Source organism: Phocoena sinus, chromosome 13, assembly GCF_008692025.1.
Source record: "Phocoena sinus isolate mPhoSin1 chromosome 13, mPhoSin1.pri, whole genome shotgun sequence".
Taxonomy (NCBI): Eukaryota; Metazoa; Chordata; class Mammalia; order Artiodactyla; family Phocoenidae; genus Phocoena; species Phocoena sinus.
The window spans coordinates 64,270,406-64,295,107 of record NC_045775.1 but is presented as its reverse complement, the minus strand read 5'-3'; the positions used below and the strand labels follow the sequence as shown (position 1 = coordinate 64,295,107).

The following is a 24,702-nucleotide window of genomic DNA, read 5'->3' as shown; positions in this document are numbered from 1 at the left end:
AAGCAGCCTACAAGAGCATCAGCTGAACTTGTGATAAGGTTGTCGAACAAGTCTGCATAGCTAGCTATGTAGGGTTAAACAATATTGACAAGATTAAGATTCAACACTGGTGGGGAGGATGGGTTAAACAGCCCATTTAGGATGGTTAAGGTCCAAGTGCCGTGTGTAGAAGTAAAAACACAAGATGAATTGCATAAAGGCTGGAGCTCGGGAGCCTGACTTGGCAGTAGTTCACATAAGAGGTCACTCTGTGGTCCACAGCTGAGTCTTGTGCTCCTCAGTGACTTAAAGCTTTTGTATATGCCCGGAGTAATAACGATAGCTTCTATACCTGCCACATCTCAGATGGCTGGTACTTTTACTCCTCTAGTGTTTCTTTTTGATCCTCATATCCATATTATGTGGTGTCATTAGCCTGCTTTACAGACAAAGAAAAGGACACAGGGAGGTGAAACAGCTCATCTCACGTCACACAACTGGGAAGTGAGGGAGCCATGTTCTTTCCACTGAGCCACACAGCCCTCAGCGTGACTCAGCTGCTTAAAAAGCTGATAAACTTCGATGTGTGTTAATAAAAATGGCGTGTCCAGGTTGTGGGACTCCGTGGTGTCTGTGTGCTTGGTTTAGGCCAGCCAGATCCCATCTGGGACATTGGTCATTTCTAGAGATCCCGCTATAACGAAGGATGCTCTAGGTGTGAACAGGGATGTGGTGGGGGTAGTATAGGGTCACAAGAAGGTTCAGGGAATTAAGGATGCAGTCATGTGGCTCAGAGGGATGAATTGAGATGGTTCTTGGAGTACAAAGAAATTTAGTGGAAATATGACGGAGGCAGATTTAGATTAGTTCAGTTTATAACTGCAACAAGTTGGAATCTTAGAGTTCAACAGTAACGTGTGGACGAGTAAATCCACACAACGAAATACTAGGCAACTCTTTAAGAATATGTACAGTTGACCCTTGAACAACACGGGTTTGAGCTGCACAGTTTCACTTATACGCCGATTTTTTTTTTTTAATCTTTAAAAATTTATTTTTGGCTGCACGGGGTCTTCTGTTGCTGCACGTGGGCTTTCTCTAGTTGGGGCGAGCGGGGGCTACTCTTCATTGCAGTGCTCCAGCTTCTCATTTCGGTGGCTTCTCCTGTTGCAGGGCACGGGCTCCAGGCACGTGGCCTCAGTAGTTGTGGCACCCAGGCTTAGTTGCTCTGTGGTATGTGGGATCCTCCCGGACCAGGGATCGAACGCACGTCCCCTGCATTGGCAGGTGGATTCTTAACCACTGCGCCGTCAGGGAAGTCCCAACGCAGATTTTCTTCAATAGTAGATACTACAGTCCTACAGGATCCAAGGTGGTTGAGTGGGTAGACGTGGAACCTCAGATACCAAGGAGCTGCAGATACAGAGGGTGGACTAGTAATTAATCTGGGGCTCTTTGTGCAGAGGGCTGGTGCGCCTAACCACCGCGTTGTTCAAGGGTCAACTACAGTTCTGGATTAGTTCTGGATTAGTTCTGGATTAGTTCTGGATTACTGATACTTGAAGATATGTTAAGTGGAGAAAAGATCACAACATGGTATTATTGTTTTATTCCATTAAAAAAATATATATCTGTATACACACACATATGGTTATATTTAAATACTCAGAAAATGTTTGTGACCAATAATATGTGGTTCTCTTGTAGTGGGATTTCAAATAATTTTTTTAAACTCCTGTCTTCTAATTTTTCTATACTTAATACGGAATTCGTATAAGAAGAGATGAAAGCATATTTCTATTACCCAGTAGTGAGTCAGTCCCTGCCGAAGCAGTAATCTCCTAGCCCCTCACCTCAGGGTCTGGAAATGGGGCCAACACAACAGGGGCTGGGAAAGGGGACACTAGGTCTCTTTCAACTTAAAGATGTCAAGTGGAAAGCAGGTTGCCAAACACAGTGTGACCCCACTTTCATAAGACACACGAACATCTGTGAGGAGCCCTGGTAACCCTGGTGTGCCCAGGCATTTCCAGAGGGTTCCTTTGCAACTGAAACAGAGAAGAAACCCCCCGGGGCTGTCATCTGGCACCCCTATTGGAATGATGGGGTTTTCACGGGAATGTCCTCAGAGAGGAGCTTTCCTGTCTAGTGACCTAACGGAATACTGGCATCAACTGGAGGGAGCGCTGGACCGCGGGGTTGGTTGTCCCTCAGAGATGCTGAATGCATTTTCGTCCGATGCTTCAAGCAGAAGCGATGGTTTCTCCTCCTCCCATTTGCCCTTCTCTCTTTTCCTTTCTTCAACTTACAGTTCCCTTTTCAGCCATCAACAGAATTGGCAATCTGCACGAAAAGAGGGAGCCCCAGGCATGGGACCTTATGGGAAAGCTCATCTCTCCAAAGATAGGCCCTTCCTACTGGATGTGCTGCTGAGGCCATCAGAATAGAGCAGGAGGCAGCAATCCTTAGCAAACAGTACATCAGGAGTGAACAGTCTTAATGGGGGCGGGGGTTGGGAGTCTCCAAACTGAATGGAAAGAGGGGACAGAAAGATCAAAGGGGAAAAACAAACAAAAGGAGAAACAGATGAGTAAAAGGCCACGTCTACTTTCCCCCTTTATAGCAGCTTTAACAGCTTCCAGTCTTTGAACATCACTTTATGCGGGAGGTGGAAGGGGAACAGGCTATTAGTCAGGGCTTCTTTTGTGTACCTACAACCGGCAGGGGGACGGTGGGATTACAGGGAATCTTAAATACCACAATCTGGGCCCAATTCGGGGGGGTGGGGGTGGGGTGGGGTGGGGGGAAGAAGCCACACAGAATTTGAGTGCAAAAAATAAATATAAAATTTATTAAAACACCCACAATATTTTAAAGATACCAGGAGTAATACAGTTCACAAACCCAGTTGTTTGTGTAAATTATAATAAAATACAAATCAAAAAAGGATACATACTTGCAATTTCTAGGCACCCTAAATTAAATCTGCTGAAACACTGGGGGAGAAGGGAAGGCAAGGAGGGTAGCTCAGGAGGCAAACCAATAAAGTGGGAGGAAAAAATATTAACAAAAAAGTAAAAATTATACAAAATAAAATTATCAGCATAAATTTACTGTACTAAGAATATCTACAGTTTAACAATACACATCCTATTGCCTTGAGACATTGCAAAAATCTACCATTCATCCATCAACCCCAGATAAACTTCATTTCAAGTAGCCACAGTTACAAAGTCAAGACGGAATATTCAAGTATGGTTGTTAAGTTCACCTCCATTGGAAGCCAAGTAACCAAACAGGAATTCAAAGAGAGAAGAAATAAAACACACCAAAAAGCTACAGGGGTTCTAGATGAAGTCTAATGCATTAATATGCCACAACATGACCTGGCCTTGTTTCTTTTTTTTTTTTTTTAAATTAGAATACGTGAAAAAGAAACTACATCGCTCCTGTTTTTCTCCTCCTTTTTCCCCTCAAAAGAAAAAAAAAAGTACTGGAACCAAGAAAATTTGGATGTTCAAATGAGCCAAATAGTATTTTTTAAATCCTCATGAATGATGATGAGTTATCCCTGAACGACAGGTAGTCAAAATGAGAAAAGAGAGCAAACAATACCACTACAAAAAGCATCCCTGATATCAGAATAGAAGCGAACGAGGAAGTAGGCCAATTCTCACTGATTCTTGGGCAGAAAGCAACTTTAGACTTTGCATTTCTGTGCTGCAGTCTCTGCTCAGGGAAGAAGCCTATTGCTTTGCTCTTGTCGGCAGCTCTGCAGAAGGAAGGGCTGGGAGCGCCAAGACAGGGGCCTCACACATGGAAAAACTCTTTGCACATGTGGGTGTGGGACTGTATAACCTATGTTGGGGGTACGCACCCCCCAAAATGTTCATTTTGGTCCAGGGTATGTTGAAGTTGGCCATGTACTACAGCAGATGCAACTGGCTAATAAAACTAGGTTTTGAGGGAGTCATTTCAAATGACAGCAACGATGACTGAAAAAGCTCAGTGAGAAGGGCATGGGAAATTCACATTTCATTCAAAAGCAAAAAAAGGAAACGAAATAAAGTCAACCACAGTCCTTCCTTTAGGCGTTCTGCCATTTTAACTGAAGAATGAAACATGAAATGACCCCAGATTCTTCAAGGTCAGGTATGTCGCCAAATGGACAACCTGTATGTATCAGACCCTCACGGAATCTACTTTACCAAAGTTGTCACGATGTCCCGTTTTTGAGGTATTTGAAAAAAATTATTGTGACAGTGGATGACACAAAATGGAGCTTCCTGTTGAGTTTTTCAAATGTCAACTTTTGTGGACCCAAGAAGAAATTTAGAATAGCACCAACTAAAAAGAGCCTCAGTGGCACCGAGTGAGCAAAGAAAGCTCCTTCCTTTAAGTTTGAACATGAGGGGTTCCCAATGAGAAGCAGAAGCATTGCTGGGGCAAAGGCTGTGGGGAGCAAAGGAATGAGACCCCTGCCCACCATGGTCCTGGCCAGTGCTAGGTGAGGGAGGAGGCCCATCTGGCCCACCTTGGTATGCAGAGCACCTTTGGAACTCTCAGAGACATCTACTTGGCACCCTGGACCGCAGGAGGAAAACGTGTGTTGGCTATGAGAATGCCTGCCACGTTAGAAGAGGCAGGAGTACCCAACTCCCCTTCCTCCAAAAAAAAAAAAACAAAAAGAAAAAAGAAAAGCCCTTCACACCTCCTTTCTTATCAGGCCTAAGAGGACAGATGCGAAACGAGAGCGCCCCGCCACCTCCAAGCCAGGAAGGCCCATTCCCCCGTCATAGTAAGGGGGCTGGCTGCCTTCGAGACTTGCCTTTCTATTTGGCCAGCAAGGGAAGAATAAAACAAAACAGAAAAACTGCTCAGAGCAGGTTCTAGCACGTAAACAGAGGTCTAAGGAGACAGCACCAAAAGGGGGGGAGGGGGGGAGAAGCCAAGAGAGACTGGAGCCCACCTTGTTTTTGGTTGGTTGTGGTTTCAGAACCTTGATAGCACCTCAGCAGGACAGGATCAGGGACAGTCACATTAAAACACCATAGCACCATTTTATTTATACTATTTCAATTCATAAAAATGCTTCCTAGTCCATAAAACACACTTCAGTAACAAAAGGAAAGAGAGACTGGTTGAGGCACGTCAGGGCTATCATTTTAATTTTCCACAGCACTGCCTTGGTGTGAGATCTGGCGGTGGTTAACTTCATGAAGCCTGGCCGGGTTCTCTCAATGGAATCAGGTTACCATCTACTTACTCACTGTCACCCGTCCTCGCACACCCACTGCTGTCTGGTACAAAGCAATTAAGAGCTGCTCTTTCTTTCCTTAACTTTAGCACTTCAAAAGTCCCTTGTTCTGCAAACTACTGTTTCCAAAAGAGGCTGGTGAAAGGACCAAGAGGGGCGGGTATGATCTCTTTCCACGCATTACCTGTCACCTCAGTGAGACAGCAAAGCAGTACCCACGAAGCCAGAGTGTGGGAAACCTAGGCCCTGCCAAAAAACACACCAAACAACAACAAAAACAAGAAACCTCAAAATCCATGAAACACCTTACTCAAGATTTTCTGATGGTGAGATAACGGTTTCTTGAGCTAGCACCAGTTATTTTGCAAGAACCTGCCGCAAAGCGATTTTTATTTTAAAAACCTCTTAGCACAAAACTTTGCAAGTACTTTCCTTGCAAGCAGAAGGCAGGGAAAACGAAAGAAAAGAAGAACCAAATGTCTGCACTGCATGTGGATGGCGTCTGTGGACAGGGCACACTGGGGGATGACTCTTAAGACTCCATCATTTCCGCTGCTATACTATTATTAAAACTTGATCGTGTTGTTAGGTTCTTTAGTTGCAATGGCTTTATTTTTCTCCTCATGATAAAAATGTCTGTTAATCGTCTTTAGGACTTAAAAAATGATAGTGCCAGTAAAAAATAAAAATTTGATTTTTCTCTTTAAGAAACCTTCAGCAGCAAGGGGGGCGGGCGATAAAGAGCTGTGCATAGTTACTTTTTAAACATACGTCTAAAGCATGCTAATTTAATGACTGAGATTTGAGGTAGGTTATACATGTAGTGTGTACAAATCAGCATGGGCTTGAGCATGGCAACAGCACCACCTAATTTCTGAAACACCGTTCTGAAGGGCGTGGGGACGTCCAATGGAGACTGCCTCTTGACTCACTTCTCAGCAGTCTATTTGCTGATCTAGAATTTATGAACCGAAGGCTGTTTGGGCTGGGGGGACAGACATCACATGCTTTTAGCTTGTACTGGTTTCTTCTTTCATCTAATGGCTTTGCTACCAAAGGGGGACGAGGGGAAGAGTCTATTTAACACACATCAAGGAGATTCATACATGCCAAGCATCAGAATCACCTGGGTTACACTCAGGACCTTCCAAACCAACAGCCAACCTGGGGCTTTCCCGGGTCATACAGACGGTCACATTCTCCAAATGTTTTGTAAAATATTGTATTTCTTGCTTAAGATAATTTAAAATGAAGTTTTCAAGGCACCCCCGCATCTACCTAAGCACGGAGTCAAATGAGACCTGCATAAAAGTACTGATGCGATAAGCAAAATAGCATTTAAAGGACCCAACTTTTCCTCAAAACTAGAAAATCAGCATGCTCGTTAAAGACTCTGCTTCCTTTAGCTTGTCAAACTGAAGGTCAGAGGTTTTCCTATAAATCTGAGTTCTGAATAATTCGAAATCCTGATAAGCTCTTGGGTATTTATTTCAAAAGCAATAATATTTCATTTTCGTCCTGTAAAATAAATGCAACTTTACAGAATATGGTAAAAGTGAAGGATAGACAAAGCACGTTAAATATTCAGCTACTATTTACAATTTCTCCCACAATTACATGTTAAAACATACTTTTTTTTTTCAAGTTGCTGTTTAGATCTAGGCAAAAGTGCTTAAAAAAATTTTTTTTTTTTCTCACTATTTACAGTTAAAACCAGACCACATAAATGCTCAGGACATCTCACAGCGACTCTCCGCCAGTGCTTCTGGAACAGTTACCAGTAAACACCCAGCGGGTCACTTCTCAGCTCTTAACACAAGGCACCTGGAAGCTCAGGAACTTGCCTTTAGCGTCATCGTCTGATTGTTAAACTCATTTTGTGAAGCCCCACATCTGAATAAAACTGCTCAATAAATATCTGGTGTTTATCTCAGGGCTTTGGCTGTCATTCACAGTGGGGCCACATTCCCCTCTGTGTCCTTATGAAGCCTCCCACTCACCACACACATCCACATGGGTAGCTGGATGTAACTTCTGCTGATACCATAGGGGAAAAACCCAGACACTCCAAGAGGCCTGACCTGCCGTCAGCGCGTGCCGCTTCCGCCCGTCAGGCCCAGCCTCTCTCGACAATGTTGAAAAGGTTAAGCACCGCATTCTCATTTCGAAGAGCTGAATGACTGCACCAGAAGTTTAGAACGGGCACGTTCAAGTGGGTGGACGGGGTCGGGGGGGGGGGGGGGGGGGGAGGAAGGAAAGGAGAAAAGGACCAAATAGAGAAATGGCACCAATCAGGGAGGAAAGTCATAGCTACCTGCTGAAAATGTTTGACTCTCGCATTTTAAAATCATGACGTGTAGGCCCACTCCCCAGATGATAGCATGGAGGGGGTGGGCTCGGGTATGAGGCATGCACCATTGTCCAATGTGAAATCCAGGGATAAGGAGATGCGTTACTGCTGTCACACTGCTGTGTGGAGCTCCTGCAGACGCAGCCTGCCCGAGTCAAGGAAGTCCCAGCACAACACTACAGCACCGCTGGCTTTTCACAGCTTGGGTTCAACTTCCTGTTTTTAAAGATACAGTAGCCCTTTTCGGTATCAGCACAGACTTCGGGGGCATTTTTTTAAAACAAAAAAACTGCCACTAAGACAAATTCCTCCAGCCAGTATTCGTTGGCTAGTCAGCTCGGTGGAAAAGGCTCCTGAGAACCTCTCGATTCCAGCTCCATCCCGAGGTGCTGCCGAGGGGGACCACGGTATCACGTGACTTGATAGCTAAGGGACAGAGAGGATTCAGTGTGGAGACTAGCAAGCTTGAAGCTGTCTACTTCCAACCTGGTTTCTGGGAAAATCTATGCCAGCATCTCAGGTGCCTGGCCTGGGGTGCACCTGCCCCCATCCCCGACTCCAAGCCGGTGACTGGGAAAGGGACCCCAGCTGTTTTTCTACAGATTCTCCCATCCTACCGGAGAGGACAGAAGCTGTCCTGAGGGCTCCCTCCCCTGAAGGGAAGGCATGTCTGTCAGGAGGGATGCAGTGGGTGGCTACAACCTGCACTTGGCTCATGAGGGGCCGATGGCTGAGAGAACCTTGTCAGCTCCCAAGAGGGCCAGGCTCACCAGGCCCAGCACAACTGGGCAGGAATGAGTGCTTCTGGCCTTTCCTGCCGATCCTTTACCATTACAATTGTCACTTTTAAAAAAATCCAATAAATACACATTTTAAATGGAATTTAAAACTACTCCTTTGTGAAAGGACACTATAAACTTTCTTTCCATTATTGTGATATACAAGGATAGAGTTTTAAAAACAAGAGAAAATAAAAGGTCCCCCCAAACAAGGGAGGAAAAAAACCAACGTGGAGATATAAATATTAAGATCACGAAAAAAATCACCCGACAGCCGTAGTTTCTTCTTCAAAGTGCTGGGGAATTGGGGGGAAGGGAGGGGCGGGTCAGTTCTGAGGTTTGGACCATAAATACATATATATGCGTATCTATATATGTATATATAGATAAAAAGACTTCTGCACCCCCAACCCGCCCCCAGGTGTGAGGGCGAAAGCACCACAGAGGCAGCTCGGGCCTGGCCCGACGCTGAGGTACGCTGGCTCCCTGGCACCCTGGCGCCTAGATCCAGCGGCTGTAGGGGCCCGTGACCTTCGTGTAGGCGTACGAGGACACGGTGACTGCTGAGTCCGTGGGCACGGTCAGCGCCTGCCGGGTGGGGACAAGCCCCTTCTTTTCCTTATGCTGGGGCTCAGGGACCATGGCACCCCCCCACTTGCGCTTCTTCCCATACAGCTTGGCCTCCTGCTGGCCCAGGCCCAGCCGGGCGGCCTCCTCCTGTCTCGCCCGCGCCCTCTCGGCCAGCTGCTTCATCTTGGCCTCCCAGAGGGCCAGCCCGTGATTGGGCTGGTTGAGGTTCTTGTGCTGGTAGAAGACCAGCGAAATGCGGGTGGGGTGGCAGCGGTTGGGTTTCTTGAGGGGTGTGGTGGCGTGCAGCTCCCGCCGGGCACACTCGATGAGGATGGAGCCGTGCGCGGGGGCCACGGCCACGCCGCCGATATTCTCGTCCAGGAAGTTGTGTTCACTGTCGGACCACAGCTCCTCCTCTGCCTCCTCTGCCCCAGCAGCGCCGCTGCCTCCGCCGCCCTTCTCCTCCTTGACTGTGCCCTTGCTGGGGGGCTCCTCCGCCGTCCCCTCCTCCAGGCTGAAGGGATCCCACAGCTTCTCCTCGGTCTTCAGGGCCCCAAACAGCTTCTCAGTGGGGCCCAGGGGCATGCCAAAGGACTGCCAGGCTTTGTCCAGCTGGCTCACCCCCGGGGTTGGAATCCTTCCCTCCTCCCCTTTCAGGGGGCTCCACAGCTTGTCTTGGAATCTGGGACCACCTTTCAGGGCAGAGTTGAAATCCCCGGCTCCTACCGCCCATGGCTTCTCAGTTAGGCTGGGCCCAGCCAAGGCCGAGGTGCTATTTCCAAACTTGCAGTGGCTCCACGGCTTGCCCCGCAGCCGTCCTCCAGGCTGCGGGGCTGGCTGCTGTCCCTCGCCAGGGAATAACCCCCACTGATGCTGTCCATCTGGGAAGTGCGAAGGGGTCAGGCAGCCAGCCCCAAAAGAGCCGAGCTTATCGGGGACAACAGCAGGGCTCTCCGCAGGAGGGAACACACCCCAGCTGCCGCCCACACTGTTAGTCCTCTTGGGGGACACGCTTGGGCCTCCTGAGTACTGTCCCCATAGGTGATTGGGTCCCCCATTCTGAGATGCCTCGGGCAAAGGCATTTTGCCCATCATGCCAGGCTCTCTGGGTACAGATTCGGTGTGGACCAGTGGATCTACTGGCTCTTGCTTGATGGATCTGTTGTAGCAACTGGAGCTCTGTACAAAGGGAGAGGGGTCCCTGGACACTGGGTGGATCTGGGGGGCCTTTGGAAGCAGATACTCCTTGGGGCCTGGGTAAGCAGGCTGCTGGTGGTGTGGAGCAGGGTGGTGGGTGTCCGTGGGAACAGCCTGGCCAGGCAGCTCGGCAAACTCAGCACCACCGTAGGCTGGGCTCAGGCTGTTGTGCAGAGCGTGGAGGTCTGGCTTCTTCTCAAAACTGCTGTTGCTGCCACTGTGCCCCCAGGTGCCAGGGCCCAGGAACTGAGAGGGGAAGACGGGGTTACTGGATGGAAAGCCATAGTAGCCAAATGATGGAAGCGCGTACTTGGAGTGGAAGCCGTTGACGGAGGCCAGGCCGGGCTGTGCATAGTAGGAGTGGTAGGAGTACACGCTGTTCACGCTGTACGGGTCGGAGGGCCGGCAACTGCCCAGCACCGAGTAGCTCTCCACCACCGCGTTGCCGCTGTACTTGAAGGAGCTGAAGTGGTTCTGTGGCTCCACCTTGAGGGAGGGCTTCAGGCTTTGCCGGGACAATCCACCCTTCAGAGACAGGCCTGAGGAAGACAGGAGGCAAGACAGAGAAGAAGCACAGAGAAGCACAGAGACGGACGCTCCCTCTTGCCAAGAGGTTTCCTCTGCTGGGCGGGTGAAGACGAGTGAGGCTGGACTTGCTCCCCGTGCAGCGCAGCGTGGCCCGGCCCCACGGAAGCCCCAGAAGAGCAGCCGGCAGCGCCCAGGGCTCCGGTGTCGTCATTCTTCCCGACTCTAGCGAACTCCACCCGGCCTCACTGAAGCCCCCTCGTGCCAGCCACTGCAGGGACGAGGGCCGCCCCACACCCGAAAGCCCTGCTGCAGACCACACGCCTGCCGCCTCGGTACTTTCCGCAGCGAGGAGAGCCGGTGAGCCGGGGGGACGCCCAGCTGCCCTCTGGGAAGACAGGGAGACCTCCTTCAATTTGGCTCCCAGGTGCCTCCCATCTGGCTTGGTTTCCCGGGGCTGCTGCAGCTATGGCGCTGACTGACAAAATTAAGATAATCGATGGTCCAGGTGGCTGAGAGACCCCCAGTACTTTTCTGTACGAAATTCTACCTCAAGGCAGGAAGAGTGGTGGTAAGGGAGCCGTCCAGGGCCCCCCGCCCAACAGTGCCCGTGCCACCCCCGCCGGGCACCCTCCCCCCACACACCTGGGTCAGTGGGGATGCCAGCCAGCTCCAGGGCCTCCTGCTTGAGCTTCTCAGGAGTGCTCAGCTTCTCCTTCTGAACCTTCTTCTTCTCGGCTGCCGCCTTCCTGGCTTCCAGCTGCCGCTGGCGGCAGGACTTGGCAGGCTCCGGCAGGCGCCGGACCTCGCGGGGGAAGGCGGTGAGCACCTGGATGGCCCCGCTGCCCACCTTGGCGTTCTGGTTCTCCTCACTGCCAAACTCGTCCGTGTTGGCCATCTTGTACAAGGGGAGTACGTGCAGCTGCTCATCCTCGGGGATCTTGCCCACGCAGCGATTGTCTTCCTTGGTCAGGGTGCAGACCTGCCCCAAACACAGAGACGGGGAGGGTGCTTGGGCTTGGGGTAGCCAGACACTGAGCGGGAGGGGCTGAGCATCCCGCACACAAGGCCGCCCCTTCCCCACACCGTCCCGGCCCCAGCTATCCACTATTACTTTCCGGAGAATCTAAAAAGCGCATTTGTCTTGCTTTACAGAGTAACGGTATCACCAGCGCTCAGAGTCTGCTCGACAGTTTTCAAAGCACATCCATTCACTTTGTCTAGCAAGGCTCTGGGGGGATAAGATGACCGGCTCAGGGTCCCAAGGCCAGAAAGGGGCCAGGTCACGACTGGGAGATGTGCTCTGCCCTCCACTGCCGTCATGGCCATTACATGTCATCACACAGATCTCGGACCTTCCACCATTATCCTCCTTGCCTTCAACACTCAGCCTCCTTTTGCCCTTAAAATTGAAAATTATTTATGTGCTGGTTGTAGAAAATGTAGGCCAGCACAAAGGACATAAACATTATCTCCATAATCCCACCAACTAGAAATAACCCTTGCACGTACTTGGTCATATACGCACTCACTTTTTTTTTTTTTAGACTTTAATGTTATTAAGAACACACTCACTTTTTAATAATTAAATAGGATCATTTATATTATGCATACAGCTGTAGAATAACTTCTTTTTCTTAACACAGTATATTTTCTGACACGTTACGTATGCTTCTCCAGGATGATTTAAGAGCCACACACTATCATTCCACTGTATCAGTGTGTTAATTTAACTAATCCCTCATGACCACTTAAACCTGTTTCCCTATCATAAATACTACTTTTATCCTTTTCACTGAATTTAATTCCTTAGAATAAAAGCCGTAAGGGAGAACTGCCACAGATTGTCAAACTGCGCTCCGAAATGACGATCGTCAGTGTTTCACTTACCCTGGCAGAATGAGTTTCAATTTTCCTATACTTTTGCTATGAATTTCTTTAAAACTTTCGCCTGTTATCAAAATGTACCTCGTCGTTGGTATGTGTTTCTCTGATTATCAATAAGGTTTGGTTGATTTTTTTTCTCGTTTACGCTTTACTCTTATATTGACTATATTTTATTATCTGTATTCCTGATGTTCTGGCATTTGGGGTCTTGATCCTGGAGGGACTGTCCCTCCCCTAAGACTAGCTAATTCCTATAGATAGCAAATGATCCCCTGCCAGTGCAACTCTGATACACAAACCAACCAACCCAGAGTTCCCACCCTCAACCATCTCCTTCATAAAACTCTCACACACCAAGCAAATATTCTCTCTGCCTTAAATCACCCCAGGGCTAGGTATTGACAACTAGGGACCACCTCTATAGCCCAGAGCCTGCAGAAATTATTCAAACTCTCCATCCTCAGCTTATTCAGCTTACTTATCCTACCTTGCCCATCCCTTTCCACGAAATCCCCAGTAAAGCTCTGGGCTATTCTCTCCCCTCTCTGCCTCCTGACAGACCCTGCTGCTGCCCAGTGAGCTGCCAAATGAGGACTCCAGGGCTGTAAGTGTCCTTATCCTGGGGCCACTGCACAAAGCTGTGCTGAGGACGCCCTCCCTGTGGTCTACAGAGGAGTCTGAAAGCACTGACTGCCGTCCACAGGAGACTGGTTGATAAGTGGTGGCACGGCCACACACACAGCCTTAGAACATGCTGCCTATATCCATGGACCAGCAAGTTGTCCACCACATATTCTGGAGTTCAGAAAAGCAAGATCATGGAACAGCACACACACATAATGTGTAAAATGTATACAACTGTGCACACACACATACATTCAGGTGTCTGAATGGATGGTCATCTCGATGCTAACACAGGTTACCTGTGAGATAACAGGCGTTTTTACTTTATACTTTCTCGTATTATTCAAATTATTTTTTACAATAAATAACTGTTTAATTAGAACAAAAAATATTATTCATTTTTGGAAAAAAACTTCTTTTTCACTCCAAACTCCGGAAGCTCTGGGATCCAAATAACCTCCCTGTGCTCCTATCTCTCGGTGCCCCATCCGCCTTCCCCGCGCCTCTCCCAATCCTGGAGGGCCCGTCCTTCTTTCTCTGTACTTTAGCTAGAGACCCTCACGATACAGTGTAGACAGAAGCCTGCCCCATCTTGCTTCTCAGTCTTGGACGTGGGGAAGGAGGACAAGGTGGAGAAATGAAATCCTAGGGCTGGGCCCTTCATCCACTTGGGGACACAAGCTATACCGACTCTGGGAGCCCCTTTCAGCTGAACATGCCCGTACCCTTGCCTCTTCCACAGCCCCCCTGGGAGCCCTGTCCCCTAGGACCTAGTTAAAAAGCAGAGAAGACAGCCACAGTACCCCTTCCAGGGTGCCCCCACCCAAGCCCAAACCTCCTCTCTTTTCCATCTGCACTCACTCTTCTGGGGCCAGCATCCAGGCTCACGGCCCTAACTATAAACTCAGTGCTCTCCACTAGCTATGAACTCAGTGCTCTCCAGTCTCGAATTCATTTCTCCAGACCCTCCCTCTCCCCTGCCTACTCTACATCTCCACCTGGACGTCTAGCAGGCATCTCAAAATAGAATGACTGATTTTCACCCCAAAACTGGTCTCTCCTGATATTCTACATCTCAGTAAACACCAACACTTGCCTAGTTGCTCAAGCGACTCACACATCCTAGGTCCACCCCAACAGCAATTACTCTCAGCTACGCCTTCAAGATCAACCCACAACCTGTCCGATTACTCCCCACACCCCACCCTCACTCCTGCCCAAGCCCTGTCACCTCTGGCCTGGACAAGTGTCTCAGCCTCCTACCTGGCCTGCTTGCTCTGATTCTCCCCCACCCACCCCTACCCCAACATATCTTATTCTCCATCTGCAGGAGCAAGAGTGCTTCCGACTTTATAAATGAGATCTCAGGGCTTCCCATCACACTCAGAGCACAACCCACAGCCCTCCCAGCCTCCCATGCTCCCTGTGACCTCACCCCACCCCTGCCCGCCCCTCTAATCTCACTCCTCCGAGCCTTTGCCTGTGCTGGTCCTTCTGCCTGGAGCACCCCACCCTCACGCATTCAGTCCCTTACTTCCGCATCTCTGCTCAGGTGCCCCTCCTCATACAGGCCTCTCTCCATGTCATCTAATATAGCATCTGCTGTCATCTCGTCCCTTACCCTACTTCATCTCCTCCTCACAGCCTTCCTTGCTACTGGACATTATATCACATTTTTTGGCAGCACTCTGTCCAGTGTATCCCCCGGCATCTAGAGCAGTACCCGAGGCTCAATAAACATTTGCTCAATGAATGAATCAAAAGGTTGTCTGGACTTAAATCCTAGTGCTCAGAGAGACCTGGAGCCACACTTTAGAGAACTGGGAGACACTGGGTGCCCAAGAGGTGGCATTCTGCAGCACCCAAGCCAGCCTTGCCCCTGCATTTCCCAGAGAAGTGGGCAGGAGCAGGTAGTCTGGCAGGGTCCCTCCCTGCCTTGAGCCCACCTATCTGCAGAGAACAGGTGTGCGCCCTCCCAGGATCGTCTCTCAGGTGGGGCTGTGACAGGTCACAGGCTTCCTTACCACCGTGCACCCGTTGTAGAGGTTATGCTGGTCCTTGTGGGCGTGGGCACAGAAGTCCATGCAGGCCGTGACCCCTGAGAAGGGCCGCCCTTCCTTCAGCCCCAGGCGGCAGTCAATCGCTATTTCCTCATTGGTCACCTGTGTGGATGGCCAAGGACAGCTGCTCGAGTGACCTGAGGTGAGTGGCCCTGATTCGGCATGGGGGAGGCCAGGTCTTAGAGGGAAGGAGGGAGGAAGGAGGTTAAGGACCACAGCCATCTTGTACTTGGGCTGTAGGAGGGAGGTTTTCTGGCTGAAGTCCCTATAAGGGGTTACTTCCTTCTGGGTCATCTCAAGTCCCTCTCACCTCGTCTATGGGGTGCAGCAGTGACAGGTGAGAGAAACTCAAGCCTCCCCAGTAGAAACCAGAGCAGAGGAGGTGGAGGATTATTAAGGGGAGAGAGACAGAGACCAAGGATACAGGAGAGACAGCCTGGGATGTGGTTAGCTTGGTGTAAACAAGGGATCTTAACAAAGACCTTGACAAAGATCACTGCTCTAGCTCTGGCTGGGCTTTTCCTGCAAGGAACCCACTCCGCTGTTCCCCCACTTCAGGGAGCCTGGGCAGAGATGTGGGTGACATGTGGGCACAGAACAGCCCAAGACTCAGTACCTGGTTCTGATAGGCCTGGGGGGCCAGCCGCTTATACAGGGGAGCAACTTCGGTGGCCAGGTCCTGGAAACTCTTCCGGAGCACTTCTTCCTGTGGACAGAAGAACAGTCACACACCTCCAGAGCAGCCCTGCCTGGCAAACTCTGCACACTGGAAATTGACCTCCATTCTAGAACCACTGCCGGGTTGCCACTGGGAAGGTAGGAAGTAAGGTGCCATCAGGTATCTTTATGGTGTTCCCTCTGGGAGGGGTGCCAGGTCTGCTTTAATGCTGGAGACGCTGAAGCTCACCAGGAAAGACACTGCCTGAGGGTCTGGTCACCCTGACTACTAAGCACCTGTCCTGCCAGGCTCCAGCCCAGTGCTGCTCAGAACACCTAGAACAGGTTCCTGCCCTTGCTAAGCACTTGCTCAACACCCTGGGTCAGAGGTGCGGGATGGCAGGCACGTACAAGCACGAGCGGCAGGCGTGGGTCCTTCTTGCAGTGGTCCAGACAGGTAAATAAAGGCAGGGAGAGGTGGGTGAGGCCCGTGCTAGAAATCCCACAGCCAGCTAGGCCCGGCGCCCATCACCAGCCAGGTACACGGCCAGACCACAATGTTCTGTCCTTTAGACCCGCACCATCTCATGTGTTTAGTCACAAGCCACGTGTGGCTATTGAAATATAAATTCATTTTAATTAAAATTAAATAAATTTTTTTTTAAATTAATTTTTTTTTAATTTAAAAATTAAAAAAAATCCAGCCCCTCCACTGCACTGGCCACCTTTCAAATGCTCAGTGGCTACATGTGGCTCCCATGGCTGTGTTTTCTACAGAGAACACTTCCATCATCACAGGAAGTTCCACTGGATAGCGCTGCCCTCGACAGAGCAGCAGCCCTCAGACTGGCAGAGAGTTTAAGGTATCTGCAGCCTCTCTCTGGCTCTCTGAGGGTAACAAGTTGGGCTATGGGGGCTCCTAGCCAGCCTTGAGCATAGGCATGGAGAGTTTATGGAGAAGAAAGAAGAGGAAGAGGGAAGAAAAAAGGTACCAAACTCACAGAATTAGAAATGGAAGGGTGAGACCAGTGGCTCAGCTGTCTGTCCAGCAGGGCGGCCAGAGTTGCCAGCCAGCCTCACTGCACCTCCCTGGCTGCCTTCCAGACGCTGCCACCAGCATAGTGGGCCGGAAGCCAGCACAACACGGGGGTGAGGCTTGTGAGCTCTGGGGAAACACAGGCCAGGGTTTAAATGCTGACTTCATCATCACCGTCACATGGCCCTGGGCAAACCATTTGCCTCACGTGTAAAGGGAGCAGTAACAGGGCCTAGATCCTCAGGCTGTCAAGAGATTAACTGAGACACCTGTGAGGTGCTGGGCGGAGTACCCAGCACTTAGTGCACAGGAAATGGTAGCTGATGGAACAGGGAAAGTATTTGTGAGAAATTAAAGCAATTATTTTCATTCATGGTAATTCCTAGCTCCTGGCGGCACTGGGACCCCTCCATTCATTGAAGCAACTGCATTTGCTGCTTCTGGGGGAGGCCAGGCACTGCCAAAAGTTAAAAGTCTAGTGTCAAATCAGACTCTTAGACTAGGTTGTGTAATAGTCAGAAAGCTGGGCTTTGAGGGGAAAAAAGGGTTCTAAATTTGGACGTGCTTCCTTTTATTTCTGAAAAGCAAAGCTTGGAAGTCTGAGCATAGAAATTTACATGTGGTGTAAAAAAAAAATGTGCCCCGGGAGAGTCCTTGTCTCCCGGGAAATGGGGAAGCCCTTCTGGTAAAAGGAGCTTGGAGAGGTTTGGAAGGTAGAGGCTGGGATCAAGGTATTGCCTGGATCCAGCACCCTTCTCACAGCAGCAGAGGCAGAAGGCAGGGAGGCTGGAGGAGACATGACAGAGAGACCACTCAGGCCTATGCCTGCTTTGCATCTGGACTCCAAGTGGAGACCCCCTCGGGATGGCCCTCATAACCAGGGCAACAGAGAAGTGGCAGAGTGGGAGGTGACCTGACCTGACGCTTCTGGTTCCCAGCCTAAGCTCGGCCTGCAGAGGAGACCCTGAGGCCCCTTGTGCTGCTGTCACTGGGTTGCGGAGGAGCTCTGGTGGGCGGGAGGAGGCCTCAGGCCTAGTGGCCATACCATGTGGATGCCAGACCAGTGCCCGAGGACCGTGCCAGGCCCCCAGCAAGGAAGGAGACACCAAGGACCTAGACAACTGGACAAGTGCACAGAGATGTGGGCCCAGCAGCCAGGCAGGATGAGGGACACCTCGGGGACATCCAGCATCGGCCAGAAGGTGGCCTGAGGCCCAGTGGCCCCTCTTTGTGCCACACGTCACACCCAGAAAGATGTCTTGAGAAGAATGGAGGGGAGAAATAACCCTTTAAGAGGGTCAAGTTCTAATGAGGAATCTGAACATTTACCTTAAAGAGACTTTTCTAAACTGCAGGAGTCTGAGGTACCTGTAATTGGTAAGTCTAATTTCTCACTCATCGTATCCCTCCACACTACACCCCACATACCTTATTTCACTGCAAGATAAGGTCAGTTTAAAAAAAAGAAAGGAAGTTCCATTTTCTACACATCTGAGTCACAGTGTGCTAATCCTACATCCCGCCGGGACTATTAAAGGCAGTAGGTGCAACAGGGTGAGTGGGAGGGTCCCATGCTCCCTGTGGGGCTGTGCTCACCTCTTTGGGGTTGTCCCCCGCGAGGCGGAACTTGCGAGGAGTCTTGCTCCGAGCGTATTTGCAGCCATTGAAGTACATGCTCCAGGAACAACCGAAGGAGAAGGAGGCACCACAGGTATTTGGGTCTTTGCCCTGGCAAGCGCAGGTACGGCTGCAACATATATCACATGTTAGGCATACAAGGCACATTTTTAGTTCTGGAATTTTCCCCCTCCCTCGGGGGGAGGCCCTGTTGAGGCCTGGCATCCACTGGCCTCCCAGTGACGGCCATGACATCCTTCCCTGACCTCAACTCCTTTCCCAAATCTCTACCCTTGTGGGCAGGGAATCAGCTCTGAGCAGCCTGTTTGGCTCCCACCCCTGAGCCTGAAGTCTGAGAGTGTGCTGCGGGGAGAAGCACACGGGCTGTTTGAGATGGCTGGGGAGGATCTAATCAAAAACCCAATAACGTTTACACTTTGCCTTAACTTTAATATCCTGACCAGCTCCAACACAGACCACACAAATGGGAATAATGTGAACCACAGAGTTTGAACATGCCTGCTTCTTGCAGGCCCAGGTGCTGACAGGCCTTTAAACAAATGAACACTGACTTTACCATCCAACACTTAATAAAATCCAGAAACAACCCAAATGCCCTCCAACTGGGGAATGAATAAACAAATCGTGACACACCCACACAGTGGAATACTGCTCAGTGGTGAAAAGGTATGAGCTACTGATACACACATCCATAGATGAAACTCAGAAACACTGTGCTCAGGGAAAGAAGCAAGACTCGGGAGGCTACATGATGCATGGTTCCATTCATATGACATTCTTGTAAAGGCAACCCTACAGGGACAGGAAATAAGATTTGTGGTTGCCAGGGGTGGGGAGAAGCGCCTGGCTATAAAAGGGCACGGTGGAGTCTGGGGGGTGATGGAACTCTTCTATATCTTCATTGTGGCAGTGGCTACATGACTGTAAACATCTGTCAAATTCTTCAAACTGTACACCTCAAAGGATGAATTTTACTGTAAGTAAAAATATCTTAATTTAAAAAATGGGGGAGGGGACCCCATAAGGGTAGGTCTTGTGAGTACCACTGATGCCTTGTATTAGCGGGGCACTCACACTTTTCCACACTTGTTACCACTATTAGAGCCTCAGAGTCAATCTGGGGCGGAAAGCAAAGCTAAGCTGAGTCAAGGGACCCTCCCCAGCCAGGGCCAGACCCCAGGCCAGATCCGTAGGTAAGCATTCTTTCCACCACAGTCCTAACTTGGCCGGACACAAAGGGCCCTGACCCCACTGCCCCACCCCTGCCCACTGGGACCGTCCACATACTCATCGTTGAGGCCACATCTCCGGCTGGTGGGGTTCCCGTACTTCCGGAGGGTATCAGTGAGCTCCTGGTAGAGGGTGTCTCCGAGGCTTCGGGGGATGCCCTCCCAGGCCAGGATGAGGATGACAATCACGGCATTCTGGCAGTGGTGGCCTGCCCGGTGCCGCACCAGGCAGAGCAGCTTCTCTTCCAGCGTGTGCCTGCGGATCACCTGCAGGGAGGTGGGGCGGGGGGTGCTGTGAATCACAGGAGCCGGGCACCCATGATCCTCTGCATGGATGCCACACACCCTCACCTCTGCCCAAAAGACCTGCGGGTGCAGATCTTTAGGGCAGTGTACCAGGGGCGTCACACCTCGGCGACAGCAATCACACAGGCTAAAGGGCCATTATAATTAGGGAAGGAAAAACATTAAATAGCAAAATAGAAAAACAATTACTACAAAACCTGAGTCATTGGTGATGTATATAGACTTAGGGATAAGAATATCAAGTTGGCCAAAAAGTTCCTTCGGGTTTTAAGTAAAAATAAAAGACATCTTTCATTTTCACCAAGAACTTTATTGAACCATATATTCACCCTTTTGTTCCGCTACCTTCTGCCATGTTTCAGGCAACTTCATGATTCCATCTTCCTGAAACTTTTTCTTTTTGAGCAAAGAACTGTTCCAGGTGCCTTTTACAGTCTTCCAGGGAATTGAAATTGTTTCCATTAAGAGAATTTTGTAAAGACCTAAATAAATGGAAATCCAAAGGTGCAATGTCTGGTGAATATGGCAGATGAACCAGAACTTCACAGCCAAGCTGTAACAGTGTTTGCCTGGTCATCAAAGAAACATGCGGTCTTTCATTACCCTGATGGAAGATTATGCGTTTTCTGTTGACTGATTCTGGTCGCTTTTCATCAAGCGCTGCTTTCAGTCGGTCTAACTGGGAGCAGTACTTGGAATTAATCGTTTGGTTTTCAAGAAGGAGCTCGTAAGAGAGGACTCCCTTCCAATCCCACCACATACACAACATCACCTTCCTTGGATGAAGACCGGCCTTTGGTGTGGTTGGTGGTGATTCACTTGGCTTGCCCCACGATCTCTTCCATTCCACATTATTGTACAGTGTCCACTTTTCATCGCCCGTCACAATTTGTTTTGAAAACAGAATGTTTTCATCACGTTTGAGTAGAGAATCACACGTGGAAATACGATCAGGAAGGTTTTCTTCGCTTAACTTATGTGGGATCCAAACATCAAAGCGATTCACGTAACCAAGCTGGTGTAGATGATTTTCAGCGCTTGATCTGGATATTCTGAGTAAGTCGGCTATCTCCCGCGTGGTTATAACGTTGATTGTTCTCAATTGATATCTCGATTTGATTCGCTATCAACTTCAACAGATCTACCCGACTGTGGAGCCCTGTCCAGCGAGAAATCTCCTGCACGGAACTTCACAAGCCACTTTTGACACAGGTGATCAGTCACACCACCTTCTCCACACACCGCACAAATATTTTTTTGCGTTGTTACCTTTCTTGAAATAATAAATCATGATATGCCAAAAATGTTGTTTTCCCTTCCATCTTCAATATTAAAATGTCTACGCAAAAATTCACCCATTTTGATGTGTTTTTTTTTTAATGCACTCTGATATGGCAGCCGTCACAATCCAATCCAATTGTTTCGAATGAAGTTAAAGACAACTAAACGCTGCTAGGGCCAACTGATGGAAAAAGCCGAACGAACCTTTTGGCCAACCCAAAACATAGATAAAATTATAAGCCAAAATATATTCAGAGATTTTTTATGTTGTCCTAAAACATCTGCAGAGAAAACGGTGCATATCTGTATGTTTTTAGTTAAAAAGCAAGGGTCTTGATGCTGTGGAAACCAGTTTTTGGTAGTTCCTCAAAAATTTAAACAAATATAACCAGGCACAACTGAGAATACACCCAAGGGAATTGAGAGTAGGGATTTGGACAGGTACTTGTACCCCCATGGCCAGAGCAGCATTACCTAGCAATAGCCAAAAGGCAGAAACAGCCCAAATGTCCGTCAACTGACGAATGGATGAACAAAATGTGGCACGTCCATTCAATTCAATTACTCAGCCTTGAACAGGAACGAAGGTCTGACTCATGCTACAACATGAGTGAACCCTGAGAACACTATGCTAAGTGAAGCAAGTCAGACACAAAAGGACACATACTGTATGATTCCACTTACATGAGGTACCTGTACGTGTTAAATTCACAGAGACAGAAAGTAGAATGGTGGTTACCAGGGGCTGGGATGGCGGAGAGGGAGGGTTTGGGGAGTTCCTGTTTAATGGGTATAGAGTTTCAGTACGGGATGATGAAAAAGTTTTGGAAATAGACTGTGGTGATGGTTGCATAACAATGTGAATGTAATTGATGCCACTGAATTGTACACTTTAAAATGCCAAATTTTATGTTATGTATATTTTAACACAATTAAAAAAAATTAATAATACCAAAACCCATTGAACTATATAGTTTAAATGAGTGAATTGTATGGTATGTGAATTATATCTCAATAAGGCTGTTTAAAAACAAAAAAAGCGGGCTTCCCTGGTGGCGCAGTGGTTGAGAGTCCGCCTGCCGATGCAGGGGACACGGGTTCGTGCCCCGGTCTGGGAGGATCACACATGCTGTGGAGCGGCTGGGCCCGTGAGCCATGGCCGCTGAGCCTGCGCGTCCGGAGCCTGTGCTCCGCAACGGGAGAGGCCACAACAGTGAGAAGCCCGCGTACCGCAAAAAAAAAAAAAAATTAAAATAAACACAAAGCAAAACGAAAAAGCACGGGCCTTGGGCATTGCTCTCCTCTTCACTCATTCCCTAAACACCGTCCTGGCTCACACAAAGATGTGTCAAGGCAAAGGGTCCAGGAGTGGGGGATGAGGTGGCTGAATCTCCCCCCAAAATTCCAGGGAATTCTGTGACTCGATAAGATGTGGGGACCTGTGAAGAGGGGAGACTGGGAAGGGCTCTGAGTGGCAGGAGGAGGGACAAGGACTCGAGGTGGGGCTTCTACAAAGGACTATAAGCAGGGGGCTCACTTATATACATAGCTACATGCTTTAGAAAGGAGCACAGATAGTCAGGAGAGGGGTGAAATGGGGAGACCACTGACCTAACACAAGCAAAACAGATGAAGTCGGAACTAGGACAATGGGTTGAATGAAACAGGAAAAGGAATGGATTCTAGAGACCTTTAGAAGAAAGGGAACTTTGGGACCACCTGACTATAGGAGCTGAGGGACAGGGAGAAGTCTTAAATCACTTCCACGTTTCGTGGCGCAGAAAAGTGGGTGAGTGTGGGCCGTGTTTCCTGGCAGGTTAGCAGGGGGCATGCTGAGGCCACAGGCACTCTGGAACACTGGAGTGGCTATTCTAAGCAGCCCCAACAGAATGGGTGTGGAGGTCAGGAGACGTCTGGGCTGGAGACAGACTTGGTCATGAGTACGTCAGTGCAGGGAGATGCTGAGAGAGCCACCGGGCAGGAAACACCAATAAGGAAAGCAGGCCAGATGTACAACTAAAGAGTTGGGGGTGGGGGGTGGGGGTGGGAAGCCAGACCTCTCTCCATCGACCACTGCTTGGTGGGAACTCCAGCCAAGTATACCTACCTCTTCCAGTTTTGCAAGAAGAAAACAGAAATCCAGATTTTCACATGAAATCTCTCCTTTTAAACACAGGAACACCAAATTCAATTTTTAAAATTGTAGTAAAATATACGTAACTTAGAATTTAGCATTTTAAGTGTACAGCTCAGTAGCATTAAGTATATTCACGCTGTTGTGCAAACTATCACCAGAACTTCTTCCACCTCCAGAACTTTTTATTTTCCCAAAAAGAAACTCTACACCCATTTAACACTAACTCTCCATCCTCCCCTGCCCACAGCCCACGGTAACAACCATCCTGCTTTCTGACTCTATTAACCTGACTACTCTGGGTACCTCATAGAAGTGGAATCATACAGCATTTGTCCTTTAATAACTGGCTTTATTTCGCTTAGCATAATGTCCTTAAGCTTCATCCATGATGCAGCATGTATTAGAATTTGCTTCAAAAATTTAAAGGACACCTTGTATGCTAAACAAAACATACAACTGGGCCAAGAGTTCCTGTTTTGAGCCACAGCAATAATGGTGTCCACCACCCTCACCCTTGGTGGAAGCATCGATTACATCATTATTTATAAAATTGTTTCTGTGGCTCAGTAAATATACGAACATGCCATTAATCATACCCCTGTGTGACTGGCCTACTGCAGACTGAGCCGGGCATTTCATGGGCAACTGCACACATCGTAGGTACTAGGGTTTCTGAGACACTTGTCAACCTCCGCTCGTTGCCTGGACAGGGCATCGACTAATTGCACTCATGTGCGACACACGTTCAGAGCACACAGAGACACCCGACCTGTCAAAGTTGAGATTGAGGTCACGCCCTTTGGGTTTCCCAAGCGACAAACACATAAAGGTGGACCAGGCATGAGCAGACAGCCCTGTGGCACCCTCACAGGCCTTTGGGTACACTCAAAAAAGCTATAACAAAGCGGAGCTCCCTATCCACACTCTATGAAGGAACCCAGCAGGGTGAAATACACAAAGTGCAAAAGTCAAAGGCCAACGTAAGGTGTGAACAAACCAACACTCGAGCACGGCAACACAGACTGTTCCCATGCCGTCACAGGACTGTAAACAAATCACCTAGATTCTGGGCAGGAATTCCCTGAGCACTGAACCTCGAACAGCACCAGGCAGAAACTCAAATCTGTTCCCCCATAACTCTCACCCTTGGTACTTAGTTCCAACTACTGGGGTTCCCCAGCAAGTCTATT

General features: G+C 49.1%; 1 protein-coding gene across 8 annotated transcripts in view; it reads right to left on the bottom strand.

Moving 5' to 3' along the window:
- Positions 1-2,898: 2,898 nt before the first annotated feature.
- The window catches only part of TET3 (tet methylcytosine dioxygenase 3), a 113,863-nt gene continuing 92,059 nt past the window's right edge, over positions 2,899-24,702 (bottom strand). For all 8 annotated transcript variants that reach the window (XM_032653274.1, XM_032653273.1, XM_032653275.1 and 5 more), the window contains 6 exons: positions 19,847-20,055; positions 18,518-18,668; positions 15,845-15,934; positions 15,193-15,330; positions 11,303-11,639; positions 2,899-10,671 (listed from right to left, as the gene is read on the bottom strand). In XM_032653274.1, the coding sequence (XP_032509165.1) occupies positions 8,867-10,671; positions 11,303-11,639; positions 15,193-15,330; positions 15,845-15,934; positions 18,518-18,668; positions 19,847-20,055 (2,730 nt within the window). In that variant the 3' untranslated portion in view covers positions 2,899-8,866. The remainder of the gene's footprint in view (positions 10,672-11,302; positions 11,640-15,192; positions 15,331-15,844; positions 15,935-18,517; positions 18,669-19,846; positions 20,056-24,702) is intronic.